At 27.3% G+C, this 15,918-nt stretch overlaps 1 protein-coding gene across 4 annotated transcripts in view; it reads right to left on the bottom strand.

Annotated features, from left to right (window-relative positions):
- Window positions 1-3,395: 3,395 nt before the first annotated feature.
- LOC119677950 (ankyrin-3-like) overlaps window positions 3,396-15,918 on the bottom strand; it is a 31,456-nt gene continuing 18,933 nt past the window's right edge. For 3 of the 4 annotated variants that reach the window (XM_038089576.1, XM_038089656.1, XM_038089734.1), the window contains exons 2-11: window positions 14,275-14,376; window positions 13,661-14,113; window positions 12,825-13,589; window positions 12,553-12,756; window positions 10,194-10,574; window positions 9,585-10,122; window positions 4,423-4,708; window positions 4,339-4,359; window positions 3,882-4,267; window positions 3,396-3,803 (exon numbers count right to left, since the gene is read on the bottom strand). In XM_038089576.1, the coding sequence (XP_037945504.1) occupies window positions 3,490-3,803; window positions 3,882-4,267; window positions 4,339-4,359; window positions 4,423-4,708; window positions 9,585-10,122; window positions 10,194-10,574; window positions 12,553-12,756; window positions 12,825-13,589; window positions 13,661-14,113; window positions 14,275-14,376 (3,450 nt within the window). In that variant the 3' untranslated portion in view covers window positions 3,396-3,489. The remainder of the gene's footprint in view (window positions 3,804-3,881; window positions 4,268-4,338; window positions 4,360-4,422; window positions 4,709-9,584; window positions 10,123-10,193; window positions 10,575-12,552; window positions 12,757-12,824; window positions 13,590-13,660; window positions 14,114-14,274; window positions 14,377-15,918) is intronic. The other variant, XM_038089811.1, reaches the window with a different exon arrangement.

Here is a 15,918-nt window from a genome sequence, read left to right as displayed (position 1 = left end):
ATAATTATACTCAATTTTAAGTGTATTACTCAATTTTTATATTAAGTTTAATAAGAGAATAAAGTTTTAATACATATCATAATATATAATAATAGTTAATAATAATTATAAAAAGAGTTAATAATTATTGTTAATGGACACAGAAGTTTATAGTTCACTTAGTTTTTTTTCCATCTTTATTTTATTTTATTTTTTTTTTGTGATCCTTGATCAATAAAGTATAATTTTTATATTTTTAAAAATATTTATTATGTTTTATGCGTCTTAGCATGAAAATTGTTTAAAACGAAAAAATTATATTTCTAAGAAAATATTATTCATTATGTATAAAATAATGTCATTAGAGACACAACTCGTTACATCAATAAAAATTTTTAAAATTTTTAAATATTTTTAAATTGAAAATAAATTTATATATATACGATATATGAATTTTTTATTTTAAATTTGTTCAATTAAATCGAGTAAATTACATATTTTAAGTTAAGCTCGTTATAAACACTTTTCAGATTTAGTTAATGTTTTAAAAGCATTTAAATATAATTTAATAAATTACAAGTGCATATATAATCAACATATAATGTTCATCATATTCATATCATATTATAATTTTTTATTCAATAAAATATTGACAAATAAAAAATTGTAGCAACCAATCTAAAAAAGAATTGCAATTCAAAATTTAAGTTCAGAAAAATTGATTTTAATAGAATATAAATAAAAAGTTATATTATGAAAAAAGTTTTTACTTTCAATAATTTGGAAATAATATTTGAGTTATTGCACATTTAAAAGCGAAAAAAATTTAACTATTTAATTTACCAAATATTTAAATACAAAAATATAAAAAACAATTTTTACCAAAATCGAGAAAACTGTTTTCTCCATAATAGAGTGATAAATCACACTATTTAGAATTTCAAAAAATATATATGGACTATTTTATATATAGCCAATAAAAATTTCTAAAGGCCACAGCTCATATATATGGTATTTGCCACAATCACAATAACTGTATTATCAGCCAAAAAATTCATTTAAATAAAAATTATTTGTTCTCTTTTAAAAATTGTTTGTCATTATTAATTTTAAAAATTATAAATATATGTATGTATAGTTTAATTATTAAATTTTTTTATAAAAAGAATTAAAAGTATCAACTCAAAATACATTAGTTTTGAATTGCAATACTTTTTCAGATTAAATATGCATGAATAAAAATTAAAAATTGCCAATACAAACCTCTGATATACTTAATAATCACACAATAAAGTTCATTAATTTAAGCAGTTAAAAACTGCTTAACTAATATTATTGTTTAAAAAAATAATAACAATCTACGATTAATTAAATTTTTATGATCATTATATTTTTTTTAATATAATTACATTTAAAAACCATATATTTACTGTCTTTAAAAAGCGAACTTTATATATTGTGTAAATTATTTATATAAATTTTTAAGTAATATTGAGAGTATATTATTTATATATATTGTAATAATATTTGGTTTATTGATCCACTTTAATAATATAAATTTATTATTAACATTTTTGTGGTTAATATTGTCAATCAGCCCATATATGAAAAATATACAAAATTTGAGTGACCTCGATACAACAAATATTTAAACTTAAACTTTAGAAATTATTTTTATAAAAAATAGTTTTGTAAACACATAAAAATATTAATATCATTTCTTATTACTTTATTAAATTAAAAATATTATATTATTATAAATTTTTATTTCTTGAAATAAATAATTATAATTGTAAAATTCAAAAATTGTATTCGAAATGTGTTTTAAAAAAATGGTGTTGTTCTTTCTCAATTCTTAATTTTGGAAGAGTTTATACAAAAATTCTTTAATTAAAAAGTACTTTGAAAAGTATCATATACATATACATATATAACTACAAATATAGCTTTTTTATTGTAAGATATCAAAAAAATGTTTAATATATAATACAAATATAGTGTATTACATTAAATAGCTTTTTTAAGTTATCAAAGGTATAATAATTATTCATAAATAAGTATATATTATATATATGTATATATATACACATATATACATACATAGATATACATATATTAAATATTAAATAATATTAGATAATATTAAATTTAAACATAACTTATATATATTTAATATATATGTGCATATATAATTTAAATATTTTTATAATTAAAAATTATTTAAGAAATAAAGAATGAACGTACTAATACCAGAAATACCGTACTAAATTCTGTTAGTGAGAACTAAAATTAATATATTAAATATACATTATATTTTCTTTTTTTTGTTTGTTTGCATTGCACAATTATTATTAATATTTTTTTAATATTTTTTTTATTCATTTTCAAAAACCTATTTGTGCTTTCAGATTCATAATATTACCAACTACATTTATGCATATTAAATATTGTATATATTATAAAATTAATATTTAAAACTTATTGAAATATATTTCAAAATTTATAAATTTCACTGATTTCTATGAAATACGAAAAGATTTATTAATATTCGTGTGTTAGAATATTTTTATCGTTTATTAAATTATTTTGCTTATAAGCAAATTATTTATTTATATTCATTTAAACCAACTTAAATAGGCTTAAAGAGGAAAATATAATACTTTGAAAAAATAAGTAAATAAAAATTTGAATAAATTTATTGAATATAATAGTAATGTGAACGTTTATACCCATATTAAGCCCATCATAAAAATTACTAACATATTCAGTTAAATGGGTTAATTTTTCTTTAAATAAGTCAAGTAGTTACTTCAATATATATCTCTTTCAAAACTGACGTTTGTTAAAAGCTTAATGCTCTTATTCAATTTATCATTTTATATTTTTAAATATAATTTCTTTTTTGGTAATTTAACATTAATTATTATCAACTAAATATTTTTGAATAATTAATGATAATCTTATTCGATCATTAATCATTATTATATTTTTACGTATAATTTTTCTTGTTTAATCATTGATTATTTTTTAGTAAATTTTTTTTTGGATAATCAACGATAAAAATAATCATATTTTGAAGGGACAAAATTGGTTTATAAAATATTAGTAGACTTGTTGGAGAAATAGTATGACTTGATAATATTTTTTTTGCCAACAATGAATTACCAAAGCAATACACAATATATTGGCATTATACAATCAAATGACATATTTTAATAAATGCATATGATTTGTCACGGATAATAATTACTGTTTTTGTGTTGTATATTGCATACAATACAAAATTATAAGTATAAAAAAATACTTATAGGTATATAAATTTAGTTATAATTTATATAAATGCTTATGTAAAAGTTGTGTTCTGTATATATACTATTTTTAGTTTACTGATAAGTTATTTTGATATATGTACGCTTTCTTAATATATATGAAGCCCTATGTATACTTAACTATCATTTAGATATCGTTAATGTTCAACTTTTTTATATTTGATTAGTGCTTCTAAAATATTTACCAAATAAGCGAGAAGCGCTTCTTTTTTGGTACATGATTAACACTTATTTTACGTAGTTTTTCTGGCGCAACGCCTTTGCGTGGTTTAAATAGATTTACCTGTAAGCCAACTTTTATCTTTTTGGTGAGTGCACCTTGTGGGAAAACGGCCTGCACTTGTGGTACTACTGTACTGGAAACCATACCACCCTCTGGTCCAATTGCATGCACCTCTTGCCGTATACGAGAGACGACAGCGAAATATTGTGGAAAATCGTAAGTAACGAAACGACAAACATGATTACCACCTTGTTCTTCCAATTGGGCAATTTCTATAAAAATTTATTTTATTAAAAATATGTACGCCACTAAATTTAATTGTATAAAAATTATTTTAGAAAATTATATACCTTCTGGTTCAAAGCATTGTTGCATTACATCATGTATTATTTCTTCTGAGTTTTCAATTGTATGCTCACGCCAAGTTTCACCATTATCTGAACGAAGTATAACTATTTCACGCTCTTTGCCACGTAATGAAGCAAAGTGTGGTACTTCCATGACAACAGGTCCAATAAATTTAGTAGAAACTGGACCCAATTCGAGCACACGACTCGCCAAAGCTTCACCTTCCATTAATTGTGGTGGATGCATTGTGCGTTGTGGTTTAACATAACGACAAGTTACACGCGTAGGTTGGCATGTCGAACGTGAAGGTACAATCATGCGTACGCCACTATGACGACAACCACGCATAGCACCACCTCGTGCATCAACCAGAAAAGATACCAAAAAGCTAATTTAAGAAAAAGAAAGAATCAATTTTATCAAAAAGTACATGAAAAATACAATTTTTATTTAACTTACCTCTTCCAAGAAAGCTTGCGCCTGTATTAAGACAATATTATTAATAAATTAAAATATTATTTAATCGGAATATTTTCAACTTACCCTATATGTGGCTGTTCTTCATGCAATCCGTTACCCATGAAAACACCATCTACAGTTGTTTTACCAGCGCCATGTACTTGAACTTTATGTGGACTTATTATTTCTTCAGCAATTGGTTGCTGTTGCCCTAAAACACCTCCGGCATATTCAGCACTTTGTGCCATACGATTGGAATCGATACGTTCATCACGGGTCACATCAATTGGCAGCGAATCATCTCCTAGAGATTTCATTTCATCAACAGTCAAATAGCGATAGGGTTGGTCGGAAAGCATGTTATCTTCGCCTGATATTTTTTTGTTATTGTGTAGGTGTAAACGCATACCATTCCAAATTTTGTACAATTTCGATTCAATTTCAGATTAGTAGATTTTGTAAAGGTGATAGGCACGCGGTGCAATATTTGAAATTAAAAAAAAATGCAAATGAATTGTTTTTTTATTAAACAAATTTGAAGGTAGTATGCATGCAATTTTATAAATGCCCAAATTTAATGATATATAGCATGATTATGAATACTTATATTAATAATTAATTATTTTATTAATTTTGATAATGTTAAAGGAAATTTAATAAGTTATATTAGCTTATAAAGGCATTCCAATAGTAAGCATATACACAAAAAAATTACTAATTAAAAATTGATTAAACATTTATTGTTTTAAATCATATTTAAGTAATTTAAGTAATATTTCATTCAGGTCCATGTTCAAAATTTATTAAAAGAATACATATGTTTCATGTATAAAATGTGACCGCCATTAAAACCCTCTTGAAGTTTAAAACAATTATATATTGTATCACAAAAGCAGCAGTGATATAAAAAACAGTATATATATTTACAACAAGAACTTAACATTTGTGAAGTAACTATATATAATATATAATAAATTGTTTTTTATTTACATTGTTTTTTCTGTCATAAAAATAAAAAATTAAAATAGTTAGTATTTAAATAATTATAATGCATTAAGAAATAAATTTAGTGGTATATAGAGTTCTACAAATCTAAAATCACTAAATTTAACTTCAATATATATTATCCTAATCACGATTTTGTTCTATGTTATGGATATTAATACATTTACTAAAAATATCAGGAATTCATTATTTAAAGGACTTGCCCTTGAGATAAACTAAAAATAAAAGAGTGTTCCTGAAGTTAGTGCCACTATAAATAATTTGCATATTTTATACTGTCTGGAGATAAGTTTCTTCACACTGGTTTTTTGAGTGAGCCATAAAGAGAATATTTTTTTTAACTCAAACTCATATAATATATCATTACAGATGAGAAGATAAAGATATGTGAATGTCAAAACAATCTACAGAATGTGACGCTGAATCCATCAAATCAAATTAATCAATCAAACAACGCATCAAAATTAGTTCAATTCCTTATTTTACAAATTTCGATTAGCCCTTCGTCTAATTTTAAATATAATTTAATTATATTCTTACTTAATTAAACCTTTTCTGTTTAAATTACAACTTCCTGATACTTTTTAAATAGAGGGTATTATAATTACCGACCGATTTTATTGATTCCATTAATTATGTAATTTTTAATACAACAATTTTGTATTATTGTCTTAATTAAACAAATTAAAAATATTTTTAAAAAAACAAACTTAATTTATTTTTCAAAGATTCATAAAACAAAATCGTAATAGATATTTTAAAAAAGCATATTAAGTTTCTTAAATTTATTTAACACAATAATAATACAATAAAGTGTTATCATATAGCTTATAAACTATATACCTATATACTAACGATCAGTTCGACAAGATATATCAAACCAGACTATTCCACTGCTTTTTATAGTTCTTTTATTTTCAATCGCTTAAGGTTATCAATCGCTTGAATCGTAATTCGATATTTAAATAAATAGAACTGACTATTCTTTTATATTTATATAAGTAAAAACAAAGAAAGAATATAGAGACATGCGACCTGTATATGCCTACCGCACAAAGAAACCGAACAGAAAATAAGATCACGCTAAGAAAAAGAAGGTGAAAAGGATTTTTATAGTTGTACTTGGGTATATCATGCATGTGTATAATAATTACTATATTAAAAGATACAAAATTTATTTGCTACATTAGAAATGGTTCTTTAAAAAGTTTTTCGCTTCTGAACAGTTAGTCAGGTTGAATAAAAAATTATTGTTGACTAATGTAAAACACGACTACCTATATTAAATACGCAATTATTAAAAAAAATATAAACCTATATGAGATAGTTAAAGCCTTACTCCTTTTTTATATATATGTATATAGCTAAACTTTCGATAATAAAAATCTCTATATAAATCTATCGACTAGATGTATCAACATACGTCCACGATTATTTTGAGTGCTTGGAAATACCATGAATAAAGATATTTGAGAATAATTTTGGAAGCGTCACTATGAGCCACGCACCTGTAGAGCAAAGCCAAATGTGACACTTAGTTTTCAATTCATATCTTTTTTATAACAACCATAGGTAAACTGTCAATAAGCTCTCTCTATACATTTATGGACTTCATGTACCAACATATTTCCACGATCCTTTCGAGCGGTTGAAAATACCATGAATAAAGATGTTTGCGTATAGTTTTGGAAGTGTTGCTATGAGCACATGTAGAATAAGGCCCATCGTGACACTTGATTTTCAATTTACAACTTTTTAATATCAACGGTAAAAGAAACATATTTTCATGGATCGTTGTTCAAACTGTAGTCATTTCACTCTCAGTTATATCAAAAAGATTTTTAATTGTAAAGAAAAATCTTATAACGTAGAGAAACACTCAATACTACTCTATATACCTATATAACTGAAAATCTCTAATCTCTAATGAATCTCTAAGGAACCAAAACAACTATTTTTTATTGTGATGAACTTTGGAGGAAACTTTAATACATGCATTATTATAACTCAACTGTTTATATAGATAATAAATAATTAATGTATTAAATTCAAGCTTTATATAGCTTCTCTATTAAATACAATTTTTATTAAAGTAAAAATAGTCACTCCTGTCATTTTGACGTTAAAATCAAATTAAATATTCAAAAATTATGTTTATTTTAAAATTCAAATTATTCCAATGATGAGGCAACTACTTTTTAAATAATATATAGAAGGATTGAACTGCCTTTGTGATTGATAACTTATTGTTTTGATTTTTAGGTAAGTAGAACATGATATTAACAAATGGGTCAAGCAATATGAAAATATGATCAATAAAAATATATTTTGATTAAAACCCATCACTACATATGGTAGCTAACAGCTTAGTACAAGAATGTGTAACGAAGCTCATGGAATGTGCTCATGGCAATGAGGTGACGATCATGTGGGTTAAAGGACACATCGGTATTGAGCAAAACGAGAAGGCAGATGAACTTGCAAAGCAAGGATCAAGCCATAATTTCTGTGGCCCGGAGCCCAGAATACCATTGGGGTACAGCATGACGACAGACTATGTCTATAAGTGAATAATCACACTTCATTTTAATAGATGGAGAGAGTTGAGCACTTGTAGACAGACCAAACTCATGTTATCAAAACCGTGGGCCAGAGAAGCGATAAAGGTGCTTAGCTATTCGCGGAGCACTCTAAGCTGGCTGACCTCACTAATTACTGGACATGGTAACTTCAACTATCACGTCAAAAAGATAACTCTTGCTGAGGAAGACACTTACAGACTATGTTTAGAAGAAAAGGAGACAGCGGTGCATATATTGTGCCAATGTCCAGCACTGGCAAGTAGAAGGAAGACTGTCGTGGGACACCATTGAGTTGGTGACGACTTGGCAGGAAACCTCAAGCTAAATGAGCTGCTTGCATTAACAAAAAATGTAGTTATGCGAACGGAAGCCACTCCAGCTTTAACTCAATAACAACATCCGAGAATCGAAGGACGAAAAAGGACCCAAGTCGTTTCATGGTCTACTTCGACTAATCCTTTACTTCAGTGGGGCCATTTGCTGTCCCAACGTCCCACCATATATATATATAATACCCATCACAATGGCTTGAGTGCACTTTATTCTATTAGTGACGTATACAAAAGTAGCCCAAAATATTTCAGACCTTATTGATTTAATTAATTTCTTTCATTTATTTTTTTTCAAATAAAATTTAAACTAGCTTTCAGGATTCTTCCTTTAATAAGTCTCTAATTACGCTGCCTTCTTTGTTTTAAATTTTAGGTTAATTCTTTCATGCACTACGGATTTAAATTTTTTTAAGAATTGCCTTCTTAAAGGCATATAATATATAATATATGAAAGTAAAACAAATAACTGCCAGGTTAACCATGACTAGGTTCTATACAAAAATAGTCACTTTTTAAACATAATCGTATAGCTAAAAGGTTAAATTCACTAATATTCTATATAAAAAATGTCAACTTTATATATGTATTTATAATCATTGTAAATTTGTAAATTTTTATCCGAATTGTAGGATTTTATTGATTTCTTATTTTAATTTGAGATTAAAATTAAAGTAAAAGGAATATTAAAATAAAATTTATTAAACATTTAAATTATTTTTTTAGTTACATAAACATTTAAAAAGTGAAGCCATATTGAGTAACAAAAAAAATCCACATAAAGTGCGAAAATTTGTTTATTAATTTAATGTTTTTTTAATGAAACTGCCAATTTGAAAATCCAATTTGATGCATTGAAACAATGATTTCATCTCACTTTATAAGGACGACGAAAATGTAAATTCAAACAGAAAAACCCAAATTTTGAGACTTACTAGACATAAATAGTTTTTCGCCCTGGTAATACGGAAGATAAATGTGGGTATCAGCTTTATTCTGGCGGTCACCTTTAATGCCATAACATGGATCCCAAACGTTTGTGTCACCTGTGACACATTTAAGTTTTTTTTATTTTTTTAGATATAATTTGCTTTTAATAAATTTTTATTAATTTTGGTCTTTATAAAAAATTAATTGTGACTAGTGGCTAGTGTGTTTATGAAGTATAGTCAGAAAATCGTGTTCTATGTTAAAATGCATTTCTTTGCATATCAAATAAATTTGTATTGTGTTAATATTAATTTAAAAAGAAATGAAAGTGCAAAAACTATTGTGAATAATAATTTGTAACTATTCATAGTACTATTAATATTTTACAGATATAAATTACCTCCTTCTTCTTCTGAATCTGACATAAAAGACTCATGCATAGCCTCAGGAGCGACAACACGATATTTTTCATCCATTTGTGCTGAAGCATCCTCTTCATTTGTTATTGATTTCAATGAATCCAAAACACTTATATAACCCAATTTTCGTGCTATATGTAAGGGTGTTTGTCCATTGACAGTCTGAGCATTTGCATTAGCCTTATGTTCTAATAACAAATTGACAATATGACAATGTCCTTGTTGTGCAGTCTGATGTAATGGTGTATAGCCAATTGATGTAGATGCGTCGACATTGGCACCATGTTGTAAGAGAAATCGTACCATATTTGCTTGTCCAAAATGGGAAGCTACATGCAATGGTGTGTAACCAGCCTTAGTGGCCATATCAATATTGGCGCCATTACGTTGCAAAATTTCAGCAACATTTACATTATCCTCTTGAGCACATAAATGCATTGGTGTCAAACCATTCTTAGCTGGATGATTTACACCAGCTCTATGTTCGATAAGTAAATTAGAAATATCAGTGTGGCCCTCCTGTATCAATAAAACATAACATTTTTAAGTGAATAAAATTTATTTAAAGCTAATAAAATTATATATTTAACCTGGCAACTTAAGTGAAGTGGTGTAAAACCGGCTTTGCTTTCCGCATTTGCTTGAGCTCCATATTCCAGTAAAGTTGATGCAATATCCATTTGATTCTTACGTGCTGCAATATGTAATGGTGTATGACCATTTTTAGCTGTAGCATGTGGACTAGCACCTTTTTCGAGTAAGAGTAATGCTACATTTTGATTATTATAATGACAAGCAACATGAAGTGGTGTTACACCGTTTTTGCCTTGTGCATCAACATCTGCCTCCTTTTGCAACAGGAGTTGTGCAACTTTAATATTACCATATTTCGCTGTTAGATGTAGAGGTGTAAAACCTTTTTTGGTGGCAGCGTCTAATGCTGCACCATTCTCAATCAACACAGCAGCAACCTATAAAAAAGAGGTTTTAGATTTGATTAAAATTGTATAAAATTTTATAAAAATATTTTGTTTATATATTACATCGAAAGTAGTGATAAATAACTTCCTATATTATATATATCATTATAGGTACATTATAAAAAATTGGGTTAGAACAGGTCATTGTGGCAGTTGAACTTGTTGACTAACTCACTTGGTTCCAAGAACCGTCGAGTCTACGTCCCGGAACAGCTCATCGCCAGCGACGATAAAATGCCGTTCAACACTCCTCAAAGCAGGTTACAACAACAACAACTAACGCACTTGGACTCGAAGTCCAAGATTTGAAAATTTATAGTAAAATTGTTAAATATATATTAAAAAAAAAAATTTAAGATGAATAAAAGACAGTTTAGACTGACATATAAAAAGTTAGTCAAATAGCTTTGATAAAACTTTTTTTGTAACAAGTTATTGAAAGGCGTGGGAACCTATAAAGCAGAAAACGTGAAAGGAACACAAAGGTTAAGAATAAGGTGTGTATTAAAGAAGAAGGATTGTGTGAAACTAGGGATGATGACGGTGTGGTTGGTGCTGAGTGCAATTAGATGCGATGAAAGAACTTCGCCACTGTATTGGAACAGAGCCGTGATTCAGTAGAGCTCACTTTCGCTAAATTTCGTTATATTAAGACTGAACAGATGAGCGACAACAGGAACAATATTAATAGGTATATGATTTGTTGCTATAACATAGAAGTCACTACTTAATTTTTGATTTCAAGATTTATATATTATTTTTTTAATAAACAGATGCACGATGGGCATTTAGTTAGTTTCTAATGTATTTTATTTTCTATGTAATATGTTTATTGCAACGAGGGGTATTGAATAGATAATAAACAGCAAATCTTTCTAGCCACTTGATTATAATGATTGTAAAAAATATGTTGTTATTTACAGCACTATTTATTTAAATAGTGGCAATATTATGTAAACGATTTATATTATAATTTTAAATAAAAAGAAAATAAACTGAAATTTCGAACATAATTAACAAAATACACATTACTAACAGAAGATTTTAATCATAAAAATATTGGTTAAAAAATGATTGAAACAATTGTACTAATTATTGGAGTACAAGCAACATTAGGTAAACGATTTATATAGAGGTTTCGAACAGTACTGAATTGCAACCACAAAAATTTTTATTTTTAATTAATAGAATTTTTGGCTGCCCATACAGCTGTGTCGAGTTTTGTCAAATACCAATTCATTACTGTTTGTTAAGTAAAATAGTCACTACCGTCATTACTGACGTTGAAATCAAATTTAGCAAACTATTTTTTTAATTAAAAAAAAGAAAATGAAAACTAAAATTTCAAACAAAATTAACAAAATATTCATTAAGCACAGAAGACTTTCATCATAAAAATTATTGGTTAAAAAACCCATGATAATTATATAACAGTAACGAAAAAAAATCATAGTATTAAACATCGTGATAATATTGATTTAAACTGATATTTACTACTATTAGCTATAGAGTCTTTTAAGAAATTAAAAAATCTGTAAAAAAATAACCACCAATAAAAACTAAACATCGAAAAAAATAATAAAACATTTGATTATTAAATAGACAATATGAATTGTTTATTAAAAATAAATCATAATAAAATATTATTTAAGAAATGAACACATTACAATCAATTTACAAAATTAAACAAAATACTTTATGTGTACTTTCTATGTATAATCTTAAAATTAATATAACAAAAAATTAACCATTCTTATGAAAAATCGTTCGTTTATAAAAAAACATAGAAAATATAAAAAATAATACGTCATGTATAATAAAATATAAAAATTACATTAAATAAAAAATCTTAAATAAAATAATAAATTTAAATTTAAATGAAATACTCCTGATGGCGTATCCAAAATAATTGCATTAAATACACTGTATCGATGTGATCCAATATTTTTTTCGCTATTAATTCTTTTACCTCATCCTGTCCCTCCTTGGCAGCAATATGCAAAGCTGTATACATATCCTTGGTAGTTGCATCAACTTGAGCACCATGTTGTAGCAAAAGCATAACAATGTCAACATTACCTAAACGTGATGCAATATGCAATGGCGTCTGCTGTTCACGTGCTCGTGCATCAACCTGTGCACCGTTGCGCAATAAAATGCGTATAATATCAGTCTAAAAAAGCAAAAAGTTACACAAAAGATAAAACATAGAACATAGAAAAATATTTATGTAGCATTTACCTGATTGGCTCTGGCAGCCAAATGCAATGGTGTTTCACCACGTACTGTGGGTACATCAGGACTAGCATCATGTTGTAGTAAATATATGACAATATTCATGCAGCCCATAAATGCTGCAACGTGTAAAGGCGTTAAACCACTTTCAGTAGTTGCACTTATACTAGCACCGTGTCGCAATAACAATTCAACAACTTTAATGCGATTCTTCTTACAGGCAATATGCAATGGTGTAAAGCCATTTAAAGCACGTGCATTTGCATCAGCATTTCGATCTAAAAGTAATTTAGCGACGCGCACATGACCACAATGTGCAGCAACGTGCAATGCTGTTAAATAATCCACAGTCACTTCATCGACAGGAGCACGATGATAGAGTAAAATACGTGCGGCATCTACATGCTCGCCTTGTGCTGCCATGTGCAATGGTGCCAAACCGTTCTTAGTTTTAGCACTTATTGGCGCACCACGTTCGAGTAGCATATCAACAACTTGTTCGTGTCCAGAACGTGCAGCACAATGCAGTGGTGTCAAACCATCACGAGTTTTTGCCTCTATGTTCGCACCCTTTTCCAATAAAAGTGAAACCATGTTAGTCTTGCCCCATTTCGCAGCGACATGCAATGGACTGATATTATGTTTAGCCGAATAATTAACATCTGCACCTTTTTGTATTAATAAATTAGCTATATTTTGATTGCCATAATGTGAGGCAATATGCAATGGTGTAAAGCCAGATTTGGAAGTAACGTCGGGATTGTGATCATTCTATAAAAAAGAAAAGTAATATTTTAAATCTTATAATACACATAATAAACATTATACAGTACAGTACATACATCTAATAATAGAGTCGCAGCTTTTACATCATCCTTTTTTGCTGCTATGTGCAGAGCTGGCAGACGTACTTTACCACGTGTATCACTCTCTAATAATACAGCAACGACTTTATCATGTCCTTGCTGCATTGCTACAGCCAATGGTGTGAAGCCATCCTCTGTTGCTAAACTTTGATTAGCACCATTGGATAAAAGCAATTTAACTACTGAATCGTGATTCTCTTGAGCGGCCATGTATAGTGGCGTAAATCCATTTTGTGATTGAACATTTACTGATGCATGGTGTTCTAATAATAGTTTCACCACCTCCTCCTGTCCAGCGAGCGATGCAATATGCAATGCTGTGTTACCTTTTTTTGTGGCACTGTCAACGATTGCACCACGACGCAAAAGTTCTGATACAACATGTATGTGACCATCTTTGGAAGCCAAATGCAATGCATTCAAGCCATTCTAAAATTATTTAAAAAAGACATAAAGCAATTAATAACTTTTGCATGTTGGTAACTTTCATTTACTTTGTATGTTATTTATTCTACATTTTATAACTTATTAGGGTAATGCCTTTTATAACATATCAAAGCAAAAAATCGATATTTTTATTTTATACTTACTGCATTGCTAGTGTTTATGTCAATATTATTTTTTAAGTGTTCGAGTACTCTTTCCAAGTTTCCAGCTCTGGCAGCACGCAAAAACGATGTATTTCCATCGCCCTGAAAATGAAAAGAATATCTATTAAATATACGAATCTTTTTATATAAATTTTATTATTTCTAATATAACAAAGTAACGAACAATTCGATGAAAATAGAAATTTCGTATAGCGCGTTCTTCCATTAGTCGTGTAATTCGTATACTGAGCTTTCAAAGTAGTTTGCAAATGCTTAAGTATCCTTAAAATATTTAAAAGCTTTCAACTTTATAAATTTTTAATGTATCCATAAAATATTACTAAAACTTCTAGATTTTAAATTAATTAATTAATTATAGTAAGTTAATTTAACTAATTAACTCAAACCTCAAAACTAACACTCAAAACTAAACTTTATAAATTTTTAATGTATCCATAAGATATTACTAAAACTTCTAGATTTTTAATTAATTAATTAATTATAGTAACTTAATTTAACTAATTAACTCAAACCTCAAAGCTAAGCTAAGTATACTGTCAGATCACCGTGTTTTAGACTTCAAATTTATATTAAAATAATATAATATTAAATGCTTTAAAAGCTATAAAGTGAAACTGAGAAGTGAGAAGATTCTGAGAAGATTCTCAATAATTCATTAAAATACTAAATTAAAAGACTATGAATTAATTAATTGAATTTGGATATAATTTCACATGAGTGTTAAAAATTTGTGTTTACAACAGCATAAATTCTCTTAGCAGAACTACATATATACCAGACCAGTTAATATCGAATATATAATTAAAAATCGACGAAGGTTAGCATACAGCCAACATATCTAAGACAGACTTTTTATACATATATAAAGATACATATACTATTACATTATTTTAGTAATAGTAATATAGTGAAAATAAATAGTAAAAAAATAGAGCAAATGTTATACTATATTATTATATTAAATTATTATATTATATTATTATATTATATTATTATATTATATTATTATATTATATTAAATTACTATATTATAATTTTATATTTTATGCTATATTATTATTGCCTGTTAAGGTTTTGCTCAATTACAAGTGATTTTTTTTATAACATATAAAGTGTACTTCTGCAAATCTATCAGCCCAGAAAGAAAGTACCATTTTACAGAGTTTAAAATATTCAAAATCACCTATGGAATACTTAATAATATACTCTTAAACGATTAAAAAATTTGTTTTTAGCTTAGCGTCTTAGATAACGAAATATCTATAACGCATTTAAAAATATATAGGAACAAATCAATATTTAAAGAGTTCAAGCAAACCTTTTTTACATTAATTAAGAGTTAAGCAAACTGTTCACCAATGACTGAAAAAATGCGTAAAACCAACAAGTCAATCTCTTTGTGATCTCTTTATAAAGAGACACCTCGACAGAACAAAACTACGATTATTGACTGTTTAACTAACTAAACATCACAACCTACGTTACCTACGTATTAACCTACGTATTAACAAGATAGATATAGTATGCTTGAGATGACAAATGGTAGTCTCTGCTAAAGAAAGATGCATCTATCTTTACCCGGCTTTGTTCTCGGCTTGAAGGTGGATTCTAGACAGGAGCACT

This window comes from Teleopsis dalmanni, chromosome 1 (assembly GCF_002237135.1).
Source record: "Teleopsis dalmanni isolate 2A chromosome 1, ASM223713v2, whole genome shotgun sequence".
In the NCBI taxonomy this organism is placed as follows: Eukaryota; Metazoa; Arthropoda; class Insecta; order Diptera; family Diopsidae; genus Teleopsis; species Teleopsis dalmanni.
The sequence above is the reverse complement of the archived record's forward strand: the minus strand, read 5'-3'. Positions and strand labels throughout refer to the sequence as shown.